The sequence below is a fragment of the Dunckerocampus dactyliophorus genome, chromosome 15, assembly GCF_027744805.1.
Source record: "Dunckerocampus dactyliophorus isolate RoL2022-P2 chromosome 15, RoL_Ddac_1.1, whole genome shotgun sequence".
In the NCBI taxonomy this organism is placed as follows: domain Eukaryota; kingdom Metazoa; phylum Chordata; class Actinopteri; order Syngnathiformes; family Syngnathidae; genus Dunckerocampus; species Dunckerocampus dactyliophorus.
The window spans coordinates 5,746,176-5,766,156 of NC_072833.1; the positions used below are offsets into that span (position 1 = coordinate 5,746,176).

At 43.1% G+C, this 19,981-nt stretch overlaps 2 protein-coding genes across 9 annotated transcripts in view; both read right to left on the reverse strand.

The window, feature by feature from the left end:
* The window catches only part of celsr1a (cadherin EGF LAG seven-pass G-type receptor 1a), a 65,138-nt gene extending 54,183 nt beyond the window's left edge, over positions 1-10,955 (reverse strand). For 4 of the 8 annotated variants that reach the window (XM_054800503.1, XM_054800499.1, XM_054800497.1 and 1 more), the window contains exon 1: positions 7,199-10,955. In XM_054800503.1, coding sequence (XP_054656478.1) covers positions 7,199-10,727 — 3,529 coding nt within the window. In that variant the 5' untranslated portion in view covers positions 10,728-10,955. The remainder of the gene's footprint in view (positions 1-7,198) is intronic. The other 4 variants (XM_054800502.1, XM_054800504.1, XM_054800500.1 and 1 more) reach the window with 1 other exon arrangement.
* A 505-nt stretch (positions 10,956-11,460) lies between these two features.
* Positions 11,461-16,229, reverse strand: trmu (tRNA 5-methylaminomethyl-2-thiouridylate methyltransferase). Its single transcript, XM_054753366.1, has 11 exons — positions 16,018-16,229; positions 15,726-15,891; positions 15,556-15,662; positions 15,367-15,489; positions 15,120-15,292; positions 15,001-15,054; positions 14,871-14,937; positions 14,697-14,797; positions 13,335-13,479; positions 13,160-13,242; positions 11,461-13,082 (listed from the first exon to the last, which is right to left on the reverse strand). Exons 1-11 carry the CDS (start codon positions 16,097-16,099, stop codon positions 12,921-12,923), a joined length of 1,263 nt encoding a protein of 420 aa, XP_054609341.1. The 5' UTR covers positions 16,100-16,229; the 3' UTR covers positions 11,461-12,920.
* Positions 16,230-19,981: the final 3,752 nt, after the last annotated feature.

The window sequence follows — 19,981 nt, forward strand, 5'->3', positions numbered from 1 at the left end:
GAATGTACGGCTGACTGGGAAAAAGGATGGTGTGATCATCACAGGGGTAATCTGCCCCGCAGCTAAACCGCAACTAACCACATCTTAGCTTCTGATATCGCAGAAAGCTGACATCTGTGGAGCAACAATGGATGCAACTGCTTGACTCCCATGTTGATTACACTTCCATACAAACTCTTTTGTCGCCACTGAAATCATCCTGCGAGGCCGTTACGGCAAGTGTGACCGCCCACACGTTGAGACAATCGCTTCGACGCACAAGTGGCTGTGAACTGTGGTAAAAAAAAAAAGCGACCACAGACCCAAAATACACAAAGATGAATGAATGGAGGGAAGCTACGACATGCAAATTAAGTGTTTGTTTGGGTGTGGTTGCCACAGGCTAGAATGTTAATTCTCCCCCCTCATACTACTGGTGATTCCTGGATCATTCCACAGTGGCAGCAGCTTCTGTAAAGACCTGCGCTTGTTTGATAAAATCTCGAGTGATGTTCATAGGGGAGCAAGGGGTCAGGTGACCAAACTTAAGAGGTCATCTGCACTGCTTCATCAGGTGTCCGCCAGACAGAAAGCAGATTTGCCACATATCGTTTGGAACAAGAAGAACGACAGGCACCTTATGAAGGGTAATTTGATAAAGAGCTGTGAATGGTAGACGGCAGCATGCGTCTCATTTTCAAATCACATGGTGTGAACGAAGACACAGAAAGGCGTTTTTGTTACTGCTTCTGCTCCATGAAAAGGTGTCGGGGGAGCTGCTAAACATCTAAGTAAACACAACACAATTTCCATTAAAAAAACCGCACCCCATCACTCTGACACTAAGAAATTCTAACTGATGAGATAGCGGCTGCTTTTGTGCGCCGCGGATAAAAAGGTGCAAGGGATCCGTGTGTGAAATGTGGCCTTAGCACTGCAGGGGACGAGAGGTTGGACGCCGCTCTATGATGTTGACGAATATCTAAGCCAAGAAAATATGTATGCATGTCTTTCGGTGTATATGACTCACCAGGGTTCGAAATAAAAAGATGCTTCAGTTCAAAGGAGGAGTCATAATACATGTACATCTAAAAGCGAGCTCCGTTTCTAGCGTATCAGTGTTGCTGCTAAAAGACGAGGCCTGGAGGCTTGGCGGAAGGTTTCAAACAACGGCCGGCAACTTTTGGAAGCCGGCGCGAGGGTGTAATCTTTCGAAAATGCCGTGTGGTGATCAAGTGAACATTGTCGGGGTAAGAAAGCATGATCATCCTGTTAACGGGGAAAAAAAGGAGCTTTTAAAATGGTGCATTGTGCGTCATAGCCAGGCATTTTGTCGTACAGTTAAACCATAAATACGTTATACCGCAAACTATTGGCCTGGCATGCATAGTGCACTGTCAGCCTGTATTTGTCTACCGCTTTAATTTGAACAGAAAAACGCAAAGGGAAAAGGTTATCATCCTACACATAGCTTTAATATTGTTCTATTAAAGCTACTTTTTAAAATAAATTACATTTAGATGTATGTATTATATTAACATAAATACTGTAATATAATTTATATTTACTTAAATTTGAACAAAAGTCAGTGTGACATGAGGTGTTTTACTTTTATTCCTTTACAGGACGCTCATTTAAATCTTTGTACATGTGACATACTGACAATAAAAGGCATTTTTTCAACTTTAAATAATTTAAATGTGATGATTATAATTATTTTTATTTATTTATTTATTTATTTTTATTGATTTACCAATACTACTACTATACTATGATATACTACTATTTATTACTATAAAAAAATAATAAAACAATGAAGAAAATCCCCAAAAATGTAAATTAAATTAAAAAGAAAAACAATCAAAATGGAAATAAAATAATGTGGTTCGTTGGGTACGTTACTTTCTCTGTGTGAGATTATGGGAGGGGGCGGGAAGACATTTCCACACACACAGGCTATCAGCTGTCAACATTACACCTGTCACCAACTCCTTCTCGGGCTGATGGGAGTTAGAAGAGAGCGAGAAAACAACTAAAACTAAAAAACACACCTCTGTGAAGATAATCGACCATGAAGTCTCTCTGTGGAGCAACACTTTGAGAGGATCAGTGTTAAAGCTCCAATTATAAACTTTTAAAGCCAAAGTAATTACGTGGTGTCGGCTTTCATCCAAGCAGTTTAGTACAAACAGCGCTACATTTGATTACATACTGCGTACGGTATGTAGTAAAATAATCTAGTGCCAATACAGGCTCTAGTAGGGTTGTGAACGATAAACCGATGCGACCGGATATCCGGTTTGACAAGCGAGCGATACGGTTACACCGTTAGAAGCCTCCTGGATCGCTAAGAATCAGCCATAAATCCTGAGATTAATTGATTGTAGAGACATGCACCGGGTATCGCAAGACTAGCAACAGTCCGTCTCTTAAACGATGCGAGAGCCTGGGCTGCCGGCAAAGGATTGTCACTCATTCACCATAGTTTACCGTGACTGAATATGATAATGGATGTAAATAGTAGCAATGCGTAGGGATCTAATTTATCATATATTAGATACTGTGTAAAACTAAGACAGGAACAACATCAAATTAAAAGCACTCAGTGAAGAGCCAGTACGCAGTTTGTTTGCGAGCATCAAGTGAGCAAATATGCACATTAGCAGTCGAGCTAACTTCATCAAATCTCAAACTTCATCAAATCTCACCTTTATGTATTCCGACATAGTATCAGCATTTGGGACCAAATATGGGGTGAAAGAAAAAGGGGGAGAATACGGTATAGTAGTCTATCGGTGCACTGTGGGATAAAGTCAGATGGTGTGTTCAAGGAACATCGAACAAAGTAAGACATGTCACCGCTCGCAACAAACAACATATGCAAAACTGCGGGATTTCTTACTGTGTACTATTTCTGGAATAAATGAATGCCCCATATTTCCAAAATTGATATCCATTTACGTCCAAATCTCCGTACCGGCTTTTCTCCGGGTACTCCAGTTTCCTCCCACATTCCAAAAACATGCATGTTAGGTTAATTGGCGACTCTAAATTGTCCATAGGTATGAATGTGAGCGTGAATGGTTGTTTGTCTATATGTGCCCTGTGATTGGTTGGTGACCAGTCCATGGTATACCCCGCCTCTCGCCCAAAGTCAGCTGGGATAGGCTCCAGCATATCCGCGACGCTAGTGAGGATAAGCGGCATAGAAAGTAGATGGCTGGATGGATATCCATTTACATCAAATTTGATGGAGTTATTTACAAATGTTTTTTTTCAGTTTTTTTTAAAAATATTACACCTGAAAGTTTGGGCGCGTCATCACCCATGTATCTAGATTCGAATTGAATCGTCCATCACAAAGAGATTTAAATCCCTAGGGTCTAGGTATTAATTATTATATAAGTAAATGTCATATTAATACGCATGATTTGACAGCCCTATCCGTCAATATGTGGAGGGAAATAAGTGACTAAATTGTTAGTGGTTAATGGTTAGTTAGTGAGCTTGTCCACACTTTTAAACATGATCTGACCTCTTCAGAGTGCATGGGTGTTCCTGCGTTTTAGACCAGACTGAAGAACAACCACCTCAGGGCAATGTCTGCTCGCTGAGCGTTGAAAGGTCAGAACGATAGCCGTATACATGGATTATGTATGCATGGTTGATACTTGTGGATGTCAATATCACAATGGGAAGGGTCATCGGTTACTGATTATCTACAGTCACACATTAAACCCTAACGACTTCCAAGTTATACAATTATGGATATTTTGGGGCAAAAAAAAGCTTCTTTTTACACTTATATGACAGGGAGGACGTGGCCTAACAGCGGTTAGCTTCTTTTTACACTTGTATGAAAGGTTAAAATGGCACTTTCAACACCGCCTAATAGTGGTTAACTTCTTTTTACACTTGCATGGCTGGTAAGACTGTTAGAATGGCACTTTAAATATTGCCTAATAGTGGTTAACATTCGTTTATGCTTGTAAGACACTTCAGAATGTTAAAATGTTATTGAAAACACTGCTTGTACCTTTCATAAAGGCTTTATGATGGCAGAAATTGGACTTCTTTCTATTCTCATGATTTCTTATGGGAAGAATTGAACAAATTGGAGGTCAGCGTGCATGCCAGACGGATTAGAGGCTCAACTGTGTTATATCATGCAGCAATTACATTCAATCAAGGCAAACTGAAAGAGATGCAGCGATATATGTGTAGCAAACAGAACAACCTTGGTCAATTTCAAGCATCATCGTGTTCTCTCCCTGGCTAATGTAATGTCACACAGGTGACGTGCGAAAACAAAGAACAGCATTGTGTTGTTTGAGTGAGAGCAAACACAAAAAAAGAAGTGTGGGGGTTGTGGGGGGGGGGGGGTCTCAAGAGAAGGGAAGTGTTTCAGAGTTTTTTTTCTACCCTAAAAAAGCAGTTTGAGTGTAGGTACTGTAGATAACACTGCCCCTGTGAGTGTATGTAACACAATGACAAGGCTTCTTAGTAGTAACACGTGTATAAATTGGAAATGCATGGTTGCAGTTGACCACCCTGTCTGAAAAGCCAATGACAACCCCTACCCTTCACCTTTTCCCCCTTGACCTGCGGCGCTGGTGTTTGCAAACAAACAACCCAGGCCTTTGAAATCCCCACTGCAAACACGCAAGCACGACAAGACAACACCTCAGTGGAACGTTCACTTTCCGGCCTCCAACAGATGATTTCCTGCTGACCACACCATCCCAGGAACACGTGGACTTTATCCCAAGCAGTGACGACATTAGCGGACACCCTCTTCACCTCCACAGCCTGTAATTTAGCGTGCAGACATCAGTGGAGTCGAACAGTGACCAGCCCAAATGGCCTGGAGGCACGCACACGCAGGCCACTAACCTGCAACCGAGGATGTGGAGGATTAAGCAATCCCTTGCCGCTCATTGGACACACAATCACTGACATAAACATGATTATTACACCAAAAGCTAGGTTTGCTTGCACAAATCCACACAAAAAAGCAGTAGAGGCGACTAAGACAGTAATGGAATAACTTTCTGTCACCATTAGGACGCATTTGGCCGTGATGATCACATGGAAAGACAACAGTCTACACAAAGAGAGTTTCTGAGAAATAACAGAATGAGAAGAGAAGACAGATAGAACCGGAACAGAGAGTAATGGCGGTGTGTTGCATGCGCGACATCTTAAGAATGACACGGAATCTTCAGAATGAACACTACAGCACAGTGTATCAACAAGAAAAGCAACGGTTTCGGTGCAGATTTTATGCAGTTTGACATCTGTTCCAGTTTACCATTATACCCTTCAATTAGCGGGACCTCTCTGGTCAATCCATCAGTCGGAGTTGAAAGGTCGTGTGCAGAGGACTTCAGGGTCATTTCTCACCCCTTGTCCTGCTTTGATCTCACAGGTGGGACATCCCATGTCAGGTTAGAAGTTACACAAGCAAGTGGGTACGACAAGTCAAACATGCCAAACTAGGAAATAAACTGAGGGAGCAGGAAACTGGTTGACACATCACAGCATACCATAGCAATCCTTAGTAAGTAATACCACACCTGTCCCGAAACTAGCTTTAGCTGTAATTATATGTCGCTATGGTGTTAAAAAAAAATGAGGGTGGGAGTGAAAGTGTGGATTGTGGGGACCGGGGGGGGGGGGCTGAGCTATGCAACTCCTTGAACAGGATTAAGAGGCAAACCAGATGCAGAGCAGCCAAAGCCCCATGGGGGAGAAGAAGGGGAGGGAGGGGAGGGGGTGCATGTAGCAGCACGTCATCTTTCAGTGAGGCTGCGCAAAAAAAGATCAGAGCAGTTTGAGCATCAATCAATTAACTGTGATTTATATGATATTCGAAGCTAAAGGCAACTCCATCAGGTGCATGTACAATACTAGATGTGCATTAACCGGACAAAACAAAGAGGGACGCCTTCAGTAGGTGGCATCATTGGCATCCAACATGAAACTCCTCACAAGAAAGCAAACAGGTGCATTACAGTGACACCTGAGGACTCCCGAGGCCTTCACACACATCTTTTTCAGAATGTTTTCAAGTGAAATCCGACAAGCTAAGATAAGAGCGCTTACAATAAGAACAGCCTCGGCTATCTGCGAGCACAGATGGGACAGTGTTATGGCGAGCGAGTGTGTTCAACAAGTGTATCTCAAGACAGACAGCAAGCAACCTTCCCATGCTTTCTGAGCATGAATAATCAATGGCAGTGTTTGCCATACCTTCTTTTATAACAGCTGGTGGTTATGAAATGTAACAGTCGAGGTGCACCACCCCAAAGATTGTGCTAAAAGCGTAGGGATACAACAAATGAAGCCCCCATTGCAACCATCATGAGGTCACTGTTGTCAAGGATACTACTAGGGCCGTCAGCTGTTATTGACAAACAGAAGGCTGCTTTGAATGAGGGGGGCTATAAGGTCTGCATCTATTGAGGTCAGCCACCCAGTACCCTCCCTTCAACAGTAATAAAGGGCAGCCTGTCTTTTGTTCGAGACAAAGACGGGGAGCTAGTCACTTAGCAAAACAACACTTCTCAAACAAGGCGGAAGACTTCCACCACCTGATGTGACCAGAAATTTTCTATCACTTCCTAAGAGTGTCCGGAGAGGTCCAACAATTAGAATCATGACCAAATTGACTTGAGAGGAAATAAGATGACATGGCAAGAAAGAGTGGAGCTGGGTTGGGCTGTTTGCCCACTTTACAGAAAGAGGGGAGGACAAATGAGGTGGTGCCTGCAGCTGTCAGTAGTTTATTCTATCTGATTGATCCCAGTCTGATTAATGGTGCTTCTTGCAACACTTTGCTGTGCATGCTTGCCAAAGCTGGAGCCCTCACCCTGCTGATTTAGCTGGAGATGTTTGCATTGGTCTAATCTTTAACTTTTAAAGAACAAAGTCTGCTTCTGTAACAAAAAACAACAATTTTGACCCAAGAGGAAGTGTCAGAAAAGCAGAGCAGCTTGACAATAACATGTGTGCAACCTCCAAGTAGCAGATTTTATGACCTGAACCATCTACTTGCACACAATGCATTCGCAAAAGCAGCTGAACCGGATCCTGCAAAGAGCCCGCAGCTCACTTTCTGAACGGCACGACTAGATGACATCACCCTTACGCCAAGAAAGCACATTATCATCACTTCATTTGCATACATTGCCATCAAAATTTAGAAAAGGTGTCTTACCTGTGACAGAGATGATCATAGGTGCCTCTAATGGTCTGTCATTGTCCAAGTCCTTGTTTAGCCGCAAATCCCCCGTGTACTCGTTAAGCAGCAGCAGACTGAGCTCATTTCCAGACACAAACGTGTACCGCAACTTATCCGACACGTCCGGGTCATGTGCAGGTACCCTCCCGATTATACCTGATGGGAAACTGTTGGACTTGTTGGTGACATAGTTGTTGAAAATGATCTCAAAGTCCCGTAGCACTGGCCTGTTGTCATTCATGTCCACCAGCCGGATGTGCACGGTGGCTCGGCTCACGAGCGGTGCAGAGGTGGCCTGGACCACAATGACGTACTCGGTTTTGATTTCATAGTCGAGGTCTATGAGTGAATAGAGTTCGCCGTTGAAGATATCCAGCTCGAAAATCTGTGGAAAGTTCCCTTCAACTATCTGATACATGATCTGAGCGTTTGTGCCCTCGTCGGGGTCGGTGGCGGTGATCCGGGCAATGACGGACCCTACTGCGCTGTTTTCCTTCACATCAATAAACAACTCATCCTTCTCAAACACTGGAGCATTGTCGTTTATGTCCTGAACGACAACATGTATGGGAACAGCTGCTTTTAGAGGTAGAACCCCCCTGTCCACAGCAAAAGCTTTCAGATTGTAAACAGGAACGTTCTCTCTGTCAAGCTTGCGAGCTGTTCTGATGATGCCAGAATACTGCTCAATGAAGAAATCCCCGTCCCCGTCATCACCACCCTGGAATGTATAGCTTAGCCTGCCATTTGAGCCAGAATCTCTGTCTGAGGCAGAAATCTGGAGGACGCTGGTGTAGACAGGTGCATCTTCAAACACGCTGCCCTGGTACATGTCTCGGAGAAACTGGGGAGCATTATCATTAGCATCCACGATGATAATCTCCACGAAGGTGGTGTCTGATTTCTGCGGGATGCCGTTGTCTCTAGCGATGATGGCCAGTGTGTACGACGCCTGGTCTTCATAATCAATCTCCATTTGGGTCGTGATGGCGCCGGTGTCCGAGTCTATTTTAAACAGAGGAACGCTGTCCTCCATAACGTATGTGATGCGTGCATTTTCTCCTGTGTCTTCATCCGTAGCGCTAATCACCACCACGGTGGATCCAACTGGTTGCTCCTCACCGAGCATCACTTGGTAGTTAGCATTTTGGAAAACGGGCCTATGTGTGTTGGCGTCTGTGACATTAATAAACACCTGCGCCGTGTCCGAGCGGGTTCCATCGCTGGCGGTGACTGTCAAGACATACTGACGTTCCTGCTTGTAGTCCAACGGGAGGGCCAGAGTGATAAGACCTCCGCCGCTCTGGCTGGTGATGGCAAAGCGGTTCCTGGTGTTGCCGCTGGAAATCTGATAGGTCACTACACTGTTGACATCCCGGTCCAGAGCAGTCACTGTCAGCACGCTTGTCCCTACAACAGCATCCTCGTTGATTTTAAGCGAGTAGATCTTCTCTGTAAATGTAGGCACGTTGTCATTAACATCTAGCACAGTGATGCTCACGCTTGCCGAGGATGACATGACAGGAACGCCGTGATCTCTGGCCTCCACACCAAAGCTGTAGAACTCAGTAGTCTCCCGGTCCAGCTCTTCACTTGCTGTAATCCACCCAGTGCTGTTGTTGATGGTGAACGGGAAACCGGGAGTGGTATCAGTTAGCCGATACTCCAGTCTGGCATTCTCCCCGGAATCACCATCGATTGCTTGAATGTGAATGACAGAGTAGCCGATGGCTACATTTTCCAAAACGCTAGCCTGGAAAGGCGTGCTGACAAACATGGGGGCATTGTCGTTGACGTCCACCACTTGCACCACCACCATTCCAGTGCCATTTATCAATGGAGGCCTGCCACCGTCCTGCGCTTTTATTCTCAGATTATACTCCCGGATCATCTCATAGTCCAGAGGGTTGATGACGTCGATGACGCCAGTAGGCGAGTGGATGTAGAACTGACGTTTGACATTGCCGCTGATAATACTGTAGTGTACTTTAGCGTTGTTCCCTTCGTCTTTGTCTGTCGCCTCTACTTGTATGACTTTGGTGTTGATGGCCACATTCTCCTGTACCTGCACGACGTACCTCTTCTCGCTGAATTGTGGGTAGTTATCGTTCTCATCCTCCACAGAAATATGGACCGTTGCGGTGGCACTACGAGGACACGGGTCCTTGCCTTGGTCATTAGCCTCCACGATCAGCTGGTACTGAGCTCTTGTCTCCCTGTCTGGTCGCTCTCGGATCCTTACCAAGCCGTTCCGGGGATCTATCTCAAAGACGTTAACGCCATCGCTGTTTATTATTTTATAGATCATGTTAGCGTTACCCGGGGCGTCCCCGTCGGTGGCACGGATGGTCATCACTTCAAAGCCAACTTCTACATTCTCACGTATGCTGACTCTGTAGTCATTCTGCTCAAACACCGGGCCGTGGTCGTTGGTGTCGCTCACAGTGACAGTCAGGTAAGAAGTGGCGTGTCTTTTTGGCGTCCCGTTATCACTGACTGTCACTTTAAAAACATGTGTGTCTTTCACTTCTCTGTCTAACGCCTGAATGGTTGCTATGCTGCCTGTCTGAGTGTCAATAGTGAAGAAGTCATTAGACCTGCTGTCAAACAACGCTTCCATGCCGTACTCCAGCCTCCCAGCCTCACCGTCATCCGGGTCCGTGGCTTTTAGGGTGATGACCCGCGTCCCGGCAGGCTCGTTCTCGGGTACAGACACCTGGTAGTTCGGTAGCTGGAACTGGGGGGACGTGTTCACATGTCGCTTACCTCTCCGGGTTGATTCCCCAGTCATTTCCTCAACTGTTTCTTGTACGGATCCATGTTTAGACACTTTTCCAAAAGCCAAAGTGAGCTGCATGTTGAGTCGGATGCCTTCAGAACTGTGTAGCAGACAGTCCAAATCCACTGTCTTCATACTCTCAGGACACAAGTCACTGGCAAAAAACAAACCTCCATGTCTAAACAGTGCGGCAAAATGTTGTCCAACACACATAGTGTCCAGGAAGGTGGTGCTCCTTGTTAAAGAAGGTAAAAGTTCTGTTGTGTTAAAAAGCAAATCCCCTGCAGGTAGACAGGAAGTTACCCCCAGTTTTAAAGAGTGTTTAATGTGAATGTCCACCTTGTCTGCGGTTGTCTTTCTCTTGTATTTAATAAAACAGTCCTGTCCGTGGACAAACACGTTGAAATGTGTCAAGATCACATCTCCAGACGTAAGTGAATTGCTTCTGAAGTGAACAGGCGCAGGGTTCCTCAGCATGCGCGCACACTCCACTTCCTGGGACAGCCTGATAAGTCCACTGTGCTTCCCAACTTGGAAAATATCTCGTGTGGTTTCGGGAGATAAAGTCCTGTCAAGTTTATAGGTCCATCCCTGTCCGAGGGACAGGTTCGCCAAGAGGGTCCCGGCTTGTAAAGTCTCCGTGAGGTGAAGCTCCAAACATGCCACAAGCTGCGCGTTGAGGGCACAAACCCAAATCCAAAAGCTCCACAGCTCCATGCTTGACATATCCACAAGACAACTTTTTGTGTTAACTCTCCCTCTCCCAGCGGCGCGTTTTACGTTTATCCTTCATGTTGGAAGTTTTAACTTGTATCCATAGTGTCAGTGGATCCACCGCGCGCAGCAGCTGCGTTCCAGCCCACGGAGTTTAAAAATGACTACAAAATGGCTCCGCGGCTCTCTTGCGTCTATCCTCCTCCTCCTTCTCCTCCTCCTGAGGAGGATATTACCATAAACCTGCTGGGTTCCCCCTCTGGGACGCTTTCACGGGGGGGGGGGGGGGGGGGGGGGGCTTTTATTTCTCATGGAGATTTAGGAAGTGGTCCTGACCGGGTGACCAATGCGCACAAGTGCATTGTTAATCAAATAAGGTAAGCGCTTGTTTTAAATTCCTAATGCACTTTAAAGACCGTTGCTTCCCCCCCACAACTACACTAGATGATAGCAACAGATTAAAGTACAGAGAGGAAAAACTTTTGTTACTATTGGATTATTTAATTTAAAGTGTTTGTAAAATAGTAATATTCTGTAGAAAGATTATGTCACCTGTATTTCTAATTCCTTCGCATCCTAGAGTTATTTTTAAATTTTCGATAACTTAATTTTTTAAATAAATTAAAGTGTGAAAAATATGAAATTGTCCATTGATTAATTGCGAAATACAGGTATACTGACGTTTATATTTATTTTTTTCACTCTTTTAATTATTTAAAGACATTTATAATTACTTCACAGAATTTTACAATTTAATAAAACGGCAAATTAAAAAGATGTCGCGTTTTAATAAATTATATGGCTTTATTCATTTGGGCCCAAAAAACCACAACAGTACAACAGGAAGGTTTAGCTTGTGCAACACCGCCCCCTCCGGACAAACCCTGCACTACAAACATTCTTGCAGAAGACGCCACAGTATTTTCCTACCTGTATATACTGTATAGCAGAAAGAGATTAACGCATAAGAATGGAAAACTCTGCAAATTATTGTAATCAAAATTACACTTTAAAGTAATCAAGTCACCTGAAGGGGGAGAAAAGATTTCTCTTCATAAAATATCAACACAAACACCATCTTTAAGTCATTAACAGCTTGTATGTATTTTTAGTGAAATACCAATTAAAATGTGAAAAAAATATTACATGTAAAAAAATAATTGCAGAAATGTATGTGACAATAACAATAAAATATATCTTAATTATAATTATTATAATTTAAATTAATTATAATTATAAAAATGATTTTATTTCTTTATTTATTTTCCATTCATTTTCTGGCATTTTAAAATTGTATTAATAAATAGACAGTTAAAAAAAAAAATCACAATTTAATCAATTATTCGGCCTGAAATATAACCCATTATGCCCTCCTAAGCGCTCTACAGGGCCGCGCGGTGGTCTGGGTGGTTAGCATGTTGGCCACTCAGTCACAGTCCAGAGATCGAATCTCTGTTGGGAATTTCTGTGTGGAGTTTGCATGTTCTCCCCGTACGTACGTGGGTTTTCTGCGGGTACTCCGGTTTCCTCCCACATTCCAAAAACATGCATGTTAGGTTAATTAGCGACTCTAAATTGTCCATAGGTATGAATGTGAGTGTGAATGGTTGTTTGTCTATATGTGCCCTGCAATTGGCTGGCGACCAGTCCAGGGTGTACCCCGCCTGTCGCCCGAAGTTAGAAGTTAGCTGGGATAGGTACAGGAAACCCCCGTGACCCTAATGAGGAGAAGCGGTTCTACAACTTGAGTACAGTACAACTGTAAGGCCTGCCGTGTGCAACATCGCCACCCGTGGATAAAAGCTACACTACAACGCAAAAGTACTCAGTCCAGTTTTAATAACCTGCTGTGGGAGATAACTACATACTCTTGCACAGTGAAAAGGTAGGTTTTTTTTGCCATACTAGCTTTTTTCAAACAAAAACAAGTTTGTTTTCAATACTGTTTGTTAATGAACTGCTGGCTTGGAAGTAACAGAGTTATTATATGCTAAAAACTGAAGTTTTAAACCATTTTTAACTCGATTTTTGAAGTTTTGGACAGCACACGAGTGATCGTAGACAGATAGTTTAACAATCAATGCATTAACAAGCAGAAACAATAAAAGACAGTTTAACTGTGTTTAACCACTCAAGGTCCTGGAGTTGTGCATTAAAAACATGTGCAATAAATACTCAAGAAATAGTGTACTTTATGAGGTTGTGTCATCTGACGGGTTCTGAATTCTGCTTCTCTTTTCTGAGCGCCGCAGCCGCCACCGCCACCGCCGAGCATTCCCTTCCCTTTTGAATGGTGAACTCACTGGGACCCAGCTGGATGATCTTGCCGCTACCCAGACACTCGTCGCCTTTGTAGAGCACTGCGAACTGACACAGGATACGTCACTTTATGCACTGTGCTCCTTGCTGTGCCTTAGTGCTACATCAATAAAGTTGAATTGAACCTGTCCAGGTGTCAAAGCTCTGACTGTCTGCGAGAGTGAGATCCACACAGAGCCATCCATGTTTAGTGTCACAGTGCAAGGAACTGGGGGGGAGTGAAAAAAAACACTGTCTAAGGATGTTTTTTTTTTTTTTTTTTTTTTTGCATTGATGTTCCTGCGACGTTAAGCAGCACACTTAGCGGCATCTGGTGGATGAAGCGGAAGTTGCACTCCATCGTCTTGCTCCTGGCCAGTTCGGGAGGCGGATCCACCGTAATCCAGTGGAAGCGGTCCGTTCGCACCGTGTCACGGAAAAGAGACGGGTGATTGGTGGAAGGCGCCTGAGAGGAGAACAATTTAAAGAAGCCACAGCGACAAAACTGAGCGCTATTGCTATTGTGCAATGGAAGTCGACTCCTGCCTAGACGGGCTGCCGAAGAAACTGAAAATACAGGCGGTCCTCGTTTTACTTTGCGTGTTACGACGTTTTGTGATTAGGACACACTCCATCCTTTATTAATGCAGCGGTAGTTCCCCCTCACTGTGCCCGGACTGATGTGTCATTGTGCGGGGAGCTCGCACATGAAGTGCTGCTGTAACCGCTGGTTGCTTATACTAGGGACCGTCACTAAATTAGTATTGCGTTGAAGAGTTTGTTTAAAAAAAAAAAAAAAAAAAAGTTATATATTCTAAATCACACCACAAATTGATCTATAACCATGTCAAATGATTAGTCCTACACAAAGTATTTTGCACATTCTTTTTTTCCAATTTCATCTTTTATTGGATGGACTTTTACTGGATTAGGGACCTGACTCAAAGACGTTTGTTACAAAAGCCAAACAATATTGTTGGTCATGCTGCGTCATAAAAAAGTAAATTCAGCAATACTTTGGTTGCATTATTTTTAATGCTTTGAAGAGCTATTTTCATAATCATATTCAATTCCACAAATTCATGTTTGTAACAAAAGCCTATTATAAGGATCGGTACCGGATCGGATCCGCAAGACTATAAAAAAATAAAATCGGATCGGAAGCCAAAAAATGTGGCTCGGGACATCCCTAAAGAAAAGGAAAGTGAAAATGAAAAGTGCAGTGAAAGTGGAGAAATGCTGCCAGGTATCATTGGACATGTGAAAGGAACTGCCTCTGTGAAACAGGTAGTGATAACGGAGCAGCGTAGTGGTGTCTCGTGGATATGGAGACTTCCTCCTCCCAATAAGCCTCTCTCTCCCTACCTTGCAACGCCCTTTCCAGTGTGCAAGACAACCACAGAAATCAAAGTAAGGAGTTGTCCATTTTTTTTTTAATCCAATTTCATTTAATTTTTGTAGTTAATGTTTTCATTCCTGTATTTTATATGTCCTTACCGTGGACTGTGTACAGCTTGAGTGACACGGGTTAATTTAAGTATAAATTCCGACTTACGCTAAAACAGATCTTTACAAAATTTTACTACTTTTGTAGCAAATACTAGGTGACTTTATTTCAAACATCTTTTTATTGGCCGTTCTACTCCCAAATGTTATATCTTATATCATAAAAAGCAATCTCACCACAAATACGTCGCCAGTAATGATATCTTTGTCTACCACAAACCAAGCATCTCTCAGGCCTCCTATTCGCGCCCTCTGGCCCAGCGTCAGAGTGAACCAACCTTGATTGACAGGTAAAAGGATGATTAACATTAGTTCATTTAAGCCCACAACTACAGTGTAAACATGCAATACCTTTGTGTGTTCCCATAACAGTGCCGTCCTCTATGGACACAAAGTTCCCAGGTTTAGGTTCGAGGTACTGGGAAGAAAAGATAGGAATGCATTGGTAAGTCATGAAATATGTGTCATATATAAATCTTACCTCCAAAATAAAGTTTTCAAAGTTCCTCTCTCCAATGAAGCAGATGCCCATGCTCTGAAACATTCAAATCAAATGCAATTAAAACATCTTCTCTCTGTGCTCTTCTTATTTAGACGTACCTCTTTCTTCTGTAGCACATGGTGAAAGCCGGCTTCAACCGCCATCTTTTTCACAAACTCTTTAGTCAGCCCGGCAAGCGGGAACAAGGTTTTCCGCAAGGCATCCTGGGAGATCTGACTCAGGAAGAAGGTTTGGTCTTTGAGCAGGTCGGCCCCCTTGTACATCCTCACCGCTGTAGCGACAGAGGAAGGAGACGAGTCAGCAAAGATGAAGCAATGAGGCACAGTGGCACAAAAACAAACGTACGATTTCTGAACTCGAAGCGGTTTCTGAACAACACCACGGGCAGGGTTTTGTGGATCTGCTGAAAAACCTCTTCGTCTTCCTGAGAGGTCCTCGCGTAGTGACCGGTCGCCATGGCGTCAGCACCTGTATTCAAAAAGACCATTATAGCTATTCCTTAACAAATCTTACACGTCTTAAAATTAGACTTACCAAGATCTGTGATTGCATACTTGTAGAAATGATTGAATTTAATATGCTTATTGCAGAGAATGTCCGGGTTTGGAGTCCGACCCTTCTCATATTCCTTCAACAGATTACTGAAAAGATCCACAATTAGGTAGAAAATGGCTTTATAATTTGTACAGCCTAGTTTAAAATACCTGAAAACTTCATGCCAGTACTCTTTAACATATGACACTTGATGGAAAGGGATGTCCAGGATTTGGCACACTTTGTAGGCGTCCTCACAGTCCTTCTCTGTAGTACATACTCCTCTCTCATCCAGGGAGTCCCAGTTCTTCATAAACACTCCAGTCACGTTATATCCTCCAAAGGTATAACAGCAGAATCATATAAACTCCATATTTACAAGTGATATAACCCACTGATATAACTTCTGTACCGGACGTCATTCGTGTACCTAATAAAATGACCCATGGGGTTTCGCCTCACCTCTTCTCTTCAGTAACAACGCCGCAACGGAGCTGTCAACGCCGCCTGACATGGCGCACACGACGTGCTTTATAACGCCCATATTTTTATATAATTCCTGGTAAGGAGACTCATTTACTTTAAGCTAAGAGAACGAACGAAATCCTGCTCATCAGTCACTAGCAGGGGCGGCCAAGAGTGTAGTCCGTCGTGGATATATGTCCGGCTAGAACCGCCGGTCAAAGCGGAACATTTAATTTCGGAGGAGAATCGAACGCCACAGGGTTGTTACACACATTTACTGTGTCGTACATTTATCCGGTATCCTGTCGAGACGTGCACCCACAACGAAAACGGGTTTGAAATATTCTAACCGTCCAACTGTGTGTTCCATTACAAGGACTCTTTCAGGTGAGTACAATGTTTAGACTAAATAAGGATATATTATTGTATTTTGTCATTTAATATACAAGGTTTACATTGCAACCTATTAAACGATGAAATTTGATACTTATTAGGTTATGATATTCATATCCAGGTGTCAAAAATCTACATACATTGGTAGGAATGATCAAAATACAGTATGCATCCCATGCAATTTTAAGTTTAATAGGCGTACTTTATATGATGAAAGGTGTCGCGTCATTAAATAATACATGTACTGCGTGGGTAGTGCCTATGTAACGTGCTATATCTCCGCTGTGCGCACAAGTTATTGACCGCAGCTCCTTCTTCGTTTTTAGCGGGTGGTACTCATCGTAAAAGGTGCATTAGCGCCACCCGCTGCATTGGAATGTGAACCAGATTTCCCAATTCGCTCTCACGTGACTACATTTCTATATATTAGCGCCTATAAATACATAAAAAACTATATTATATTAACCAACCTTGACTCCTCTAAGATCCCATAGATTCACAGCCCTTCATAAGAACATTAGCAAGTATATTGCCACGTTTTAAACGTCTGAACATGTATTGCTTGTAATTAAATGATAATAAAAAGAAGTCAAAGCCCACATAACTAATAGCATTTGTATGTACATTTAAAAAAATATCTAATATGTGCATTTTAATTGTTAGTTAAATATTTTTCTAATCTTCACTGGAATTTTATATTCATATTTGTGTAACCAAGGGTCACAAAACAATCCTCCTGTTTAGATTGTATAATCACTCCATCGCAGTATATTTAAACTATGCTTCCTTCTTGTTCTTTCTAACACCAGATTGCCTCGTGTTTGTTGCACAGCGCTCCAGTATTTACATTAAACGCCACCTCTTTCCCTGACCATCGCACACCTTTGACTTCAAGACTTCAAGAGTTTTATTGTCATATGCACAGTAAAACAGGTAGTTCTGCTATGCAATGAAATTCTTGTTCTGTTCATTCTCCCAAAAAAAAGAAAGAAAGAAAAACACAAGAAAATGAATAAGAACAGAAGAAACATTAATACCAATAAATTAAGCAACAACAACAGAAGAGTACATTAGCTTTCCAAAATGGGGACTTGGAACAGTCTTCAAAGCACCTTTCATGTTGCTGTAGACTTGGTACAGGATGCTATTTGCCCTCGTGGGAAAGCCTACATGCTGGTAACATTCGGGGAGAACAGTCCCGAGACTCTGTGTCCACAAGACGCTGAAGTCCGATCTCCCCGGCAAGCGGCAAATGTCCCCAACTGGACCGCCGAGTCCGGTATGCTGGCCAGCAGCAGGCCCTGTAGCGGTGGCCCAGTCGCTCCAGCTTTTAGCCTCACACGCAGGCCGCCCCTCCTGCCTCGCCTCCGCCCCGGACGCTTCGCTCGCCGGGCATTCAGCTCACCAGGCCCGCAGGCTGCAGCGTCCTCCTGACTCCCAAACCTCCAGCTTCCACTTAATGTTTCTTCTCTCCATCCTTGTCTTTCACCCATCCCCGGGTTTTGTCTCCCCCACCGACTGCCGCCTCAGGTTCTGACCCCTGCCCGGCATTCACTTCGCCTCAGTCCACCATCTCCTGGTTTTACCTGCCCTGGATATTTTTGTTATGGAGTGTCAATGGGACCATGTTTTTAATTACCTCCGTCACAGCAAATATCCAGAAGTTTTCACCAAGCCTCAGAAGTCCAATTTGAGGAAATATGCTAAAAAGTTTTCAATCAAGGGTAAGTACTGACTTAATGTTCCAATCATTTTACAGTATCGTTTTTTATTTATGAATGTTGTGTGGAGATGGCGAGCTTTTCTTTGGCCGGCGGAAGGCCATTAAGGAACGAAAGAAGGCCTGGAAGCTTTTTCTGGAGTACCACTCCGGGCCAATGGGTGGTCATATGGGGACGGTCAAAACACGGCGCGCCATTTGCTCAAGATTTTACTGGTATGGCATGACCGTGGAAATTGACAAATGGGTATGTGTTTTGAAGTATTATCAATATTAATTGAACATCAGGAGATACAATTCATATGTAATGTCTTTTGTCTTAAAGGTCGCAGAATGTGACAAGTGTCAACATAAAGGCAAGTCCCCAGCGGCTGCCCTTCCTGTTGAAAAGATAAAGGTAAATTTGTGCGTTAATAACAAACCGCTTATGACTAATTCGTAGCTAAACCATTTTCTGGCAGGTGCCTGCTGTGTGGGAACTGTTGGGCATAGACGTCTCAGGACCCTTGCCCAAAACTCCTGATGGGTACCAGTATATTCTGACAGTGACAGATTATTTCTCCAAGTGGGTTGAGGCATTCCCATTAAAAACAAAGTCTGCTGTAGAAGTTGCACAACGGATGTGCTCTATTATTTATAGACATGGCTGCCCGAAACATATATTGTCTGATCAGGGACCGGAATTTGTGACTGAGGTGTGTGGGTTTTTTGACATTCCTTTATTATTTCTTAGTGTGTAAACAAATTCAGTAATGATGGTTATGTGTTTAGCTCAACAACAAGCTGTTTGCCCTCCTGGGTATGGAGCTCAGCGTTACAGCTCAGACACAGACCAATGATCTTGAGGAGAAGTCCAACTGTAATATAACGCGGCAAGTTTTCACCCTAACATTTCCGTAATCATTTTTGCAATCTCACATAGTTTACTTCTGCTCAATGACGCCACCATCTTTGTCTTTTAGAGCGCTAATGAAGTTGGTCAGTGAAAAACAAAACCACTGGGACACGTACTTGGAGGCCACGTTGTTTTCACTCAGGTCAAACGTACACGGGACAACAAAGCACACTCCCTTCAGTCTAATGTATGGCCGGGAGGCCGTTTTCCCCTCTGCGTTTCCTGTGGATATGATGGTAAATTTCCCTTTATGTTCTTTTCTCAGAGCTTGTTAACTAGTTTAGTTCACTGTAACTTCTTTAATACTGAAGTTAGGGAAGTGAGTTTTGTATTAAATTTGTTTAAATTTTCCTGCTTTATCTGATTAGATCAGTGGTTATGTCATACCCTCCAAGGGACAGAAATGTTTTCACACCCGCCCTTCCCCCAATTTAAATACTATTGGAAAAACTCTTATTTATTATCTGTACAAACCATTGTGTGAGTTGCTGCAGAATTCTTCATGCAATCAGCTATCAAAATATATAATTAAAATTAGCCGAGATAACATCTGCAACTTTAAATAGTTTAGTTTATTAACTAAGTTTGGAACATTTAAACAAGACTGCTCAGTCTGTGTGATTGTCAAAACAGAGAAATAAGTGCATATGATTCACAGGGTTGTGCATTGTTAGATTTAACACAGTAACATTAAAAACTTTTTACAACTGTAAACCTTGGTCACGTGACAGCTTCATCAGCTTTTTCCTTTTCAAAAAGGTGTGACTTTTTAAATTAGTCTTTTGGTGCAAAAAATGCACTCATTATATAAATTTAATCTGATTTGCGCGTATGCGTTGACGTCAAGTTTGTCCTGTGGGCTTTGCCGTAGTCAGGAAGTACCGACTGTGTAGAAAATGTGTGTTATGTTTATTATGCGTCATCTGTTTAAGTCGAATGTACATTTAAATGTC

Excerpts from the sequence above, each read along its gene's own strand:
- trmu (XM_054753366.1), bottom strand. The coding sequence starts at position 16,099 with ATGGGCGTTATAAAGCACGTCGTGTGCGCCATGTCAGGCGGCGTTGAC. Across the intron at positions 14,938-15,000 it reads TTGAAAACTTTATTTTGGAG|TACCTCGAACCTAAACCTGG; the intron begins GTAAGATTTATA and ends TTTTCTTCCCAG. Across the intron at positions 13,243-13,334 it reads CATCCACCAGATGCCGCTAA|TTCCTTGCACTGTGACACTA; the intron begins GTGTGCTGCTTA and ends ACTCCCCCCCAG.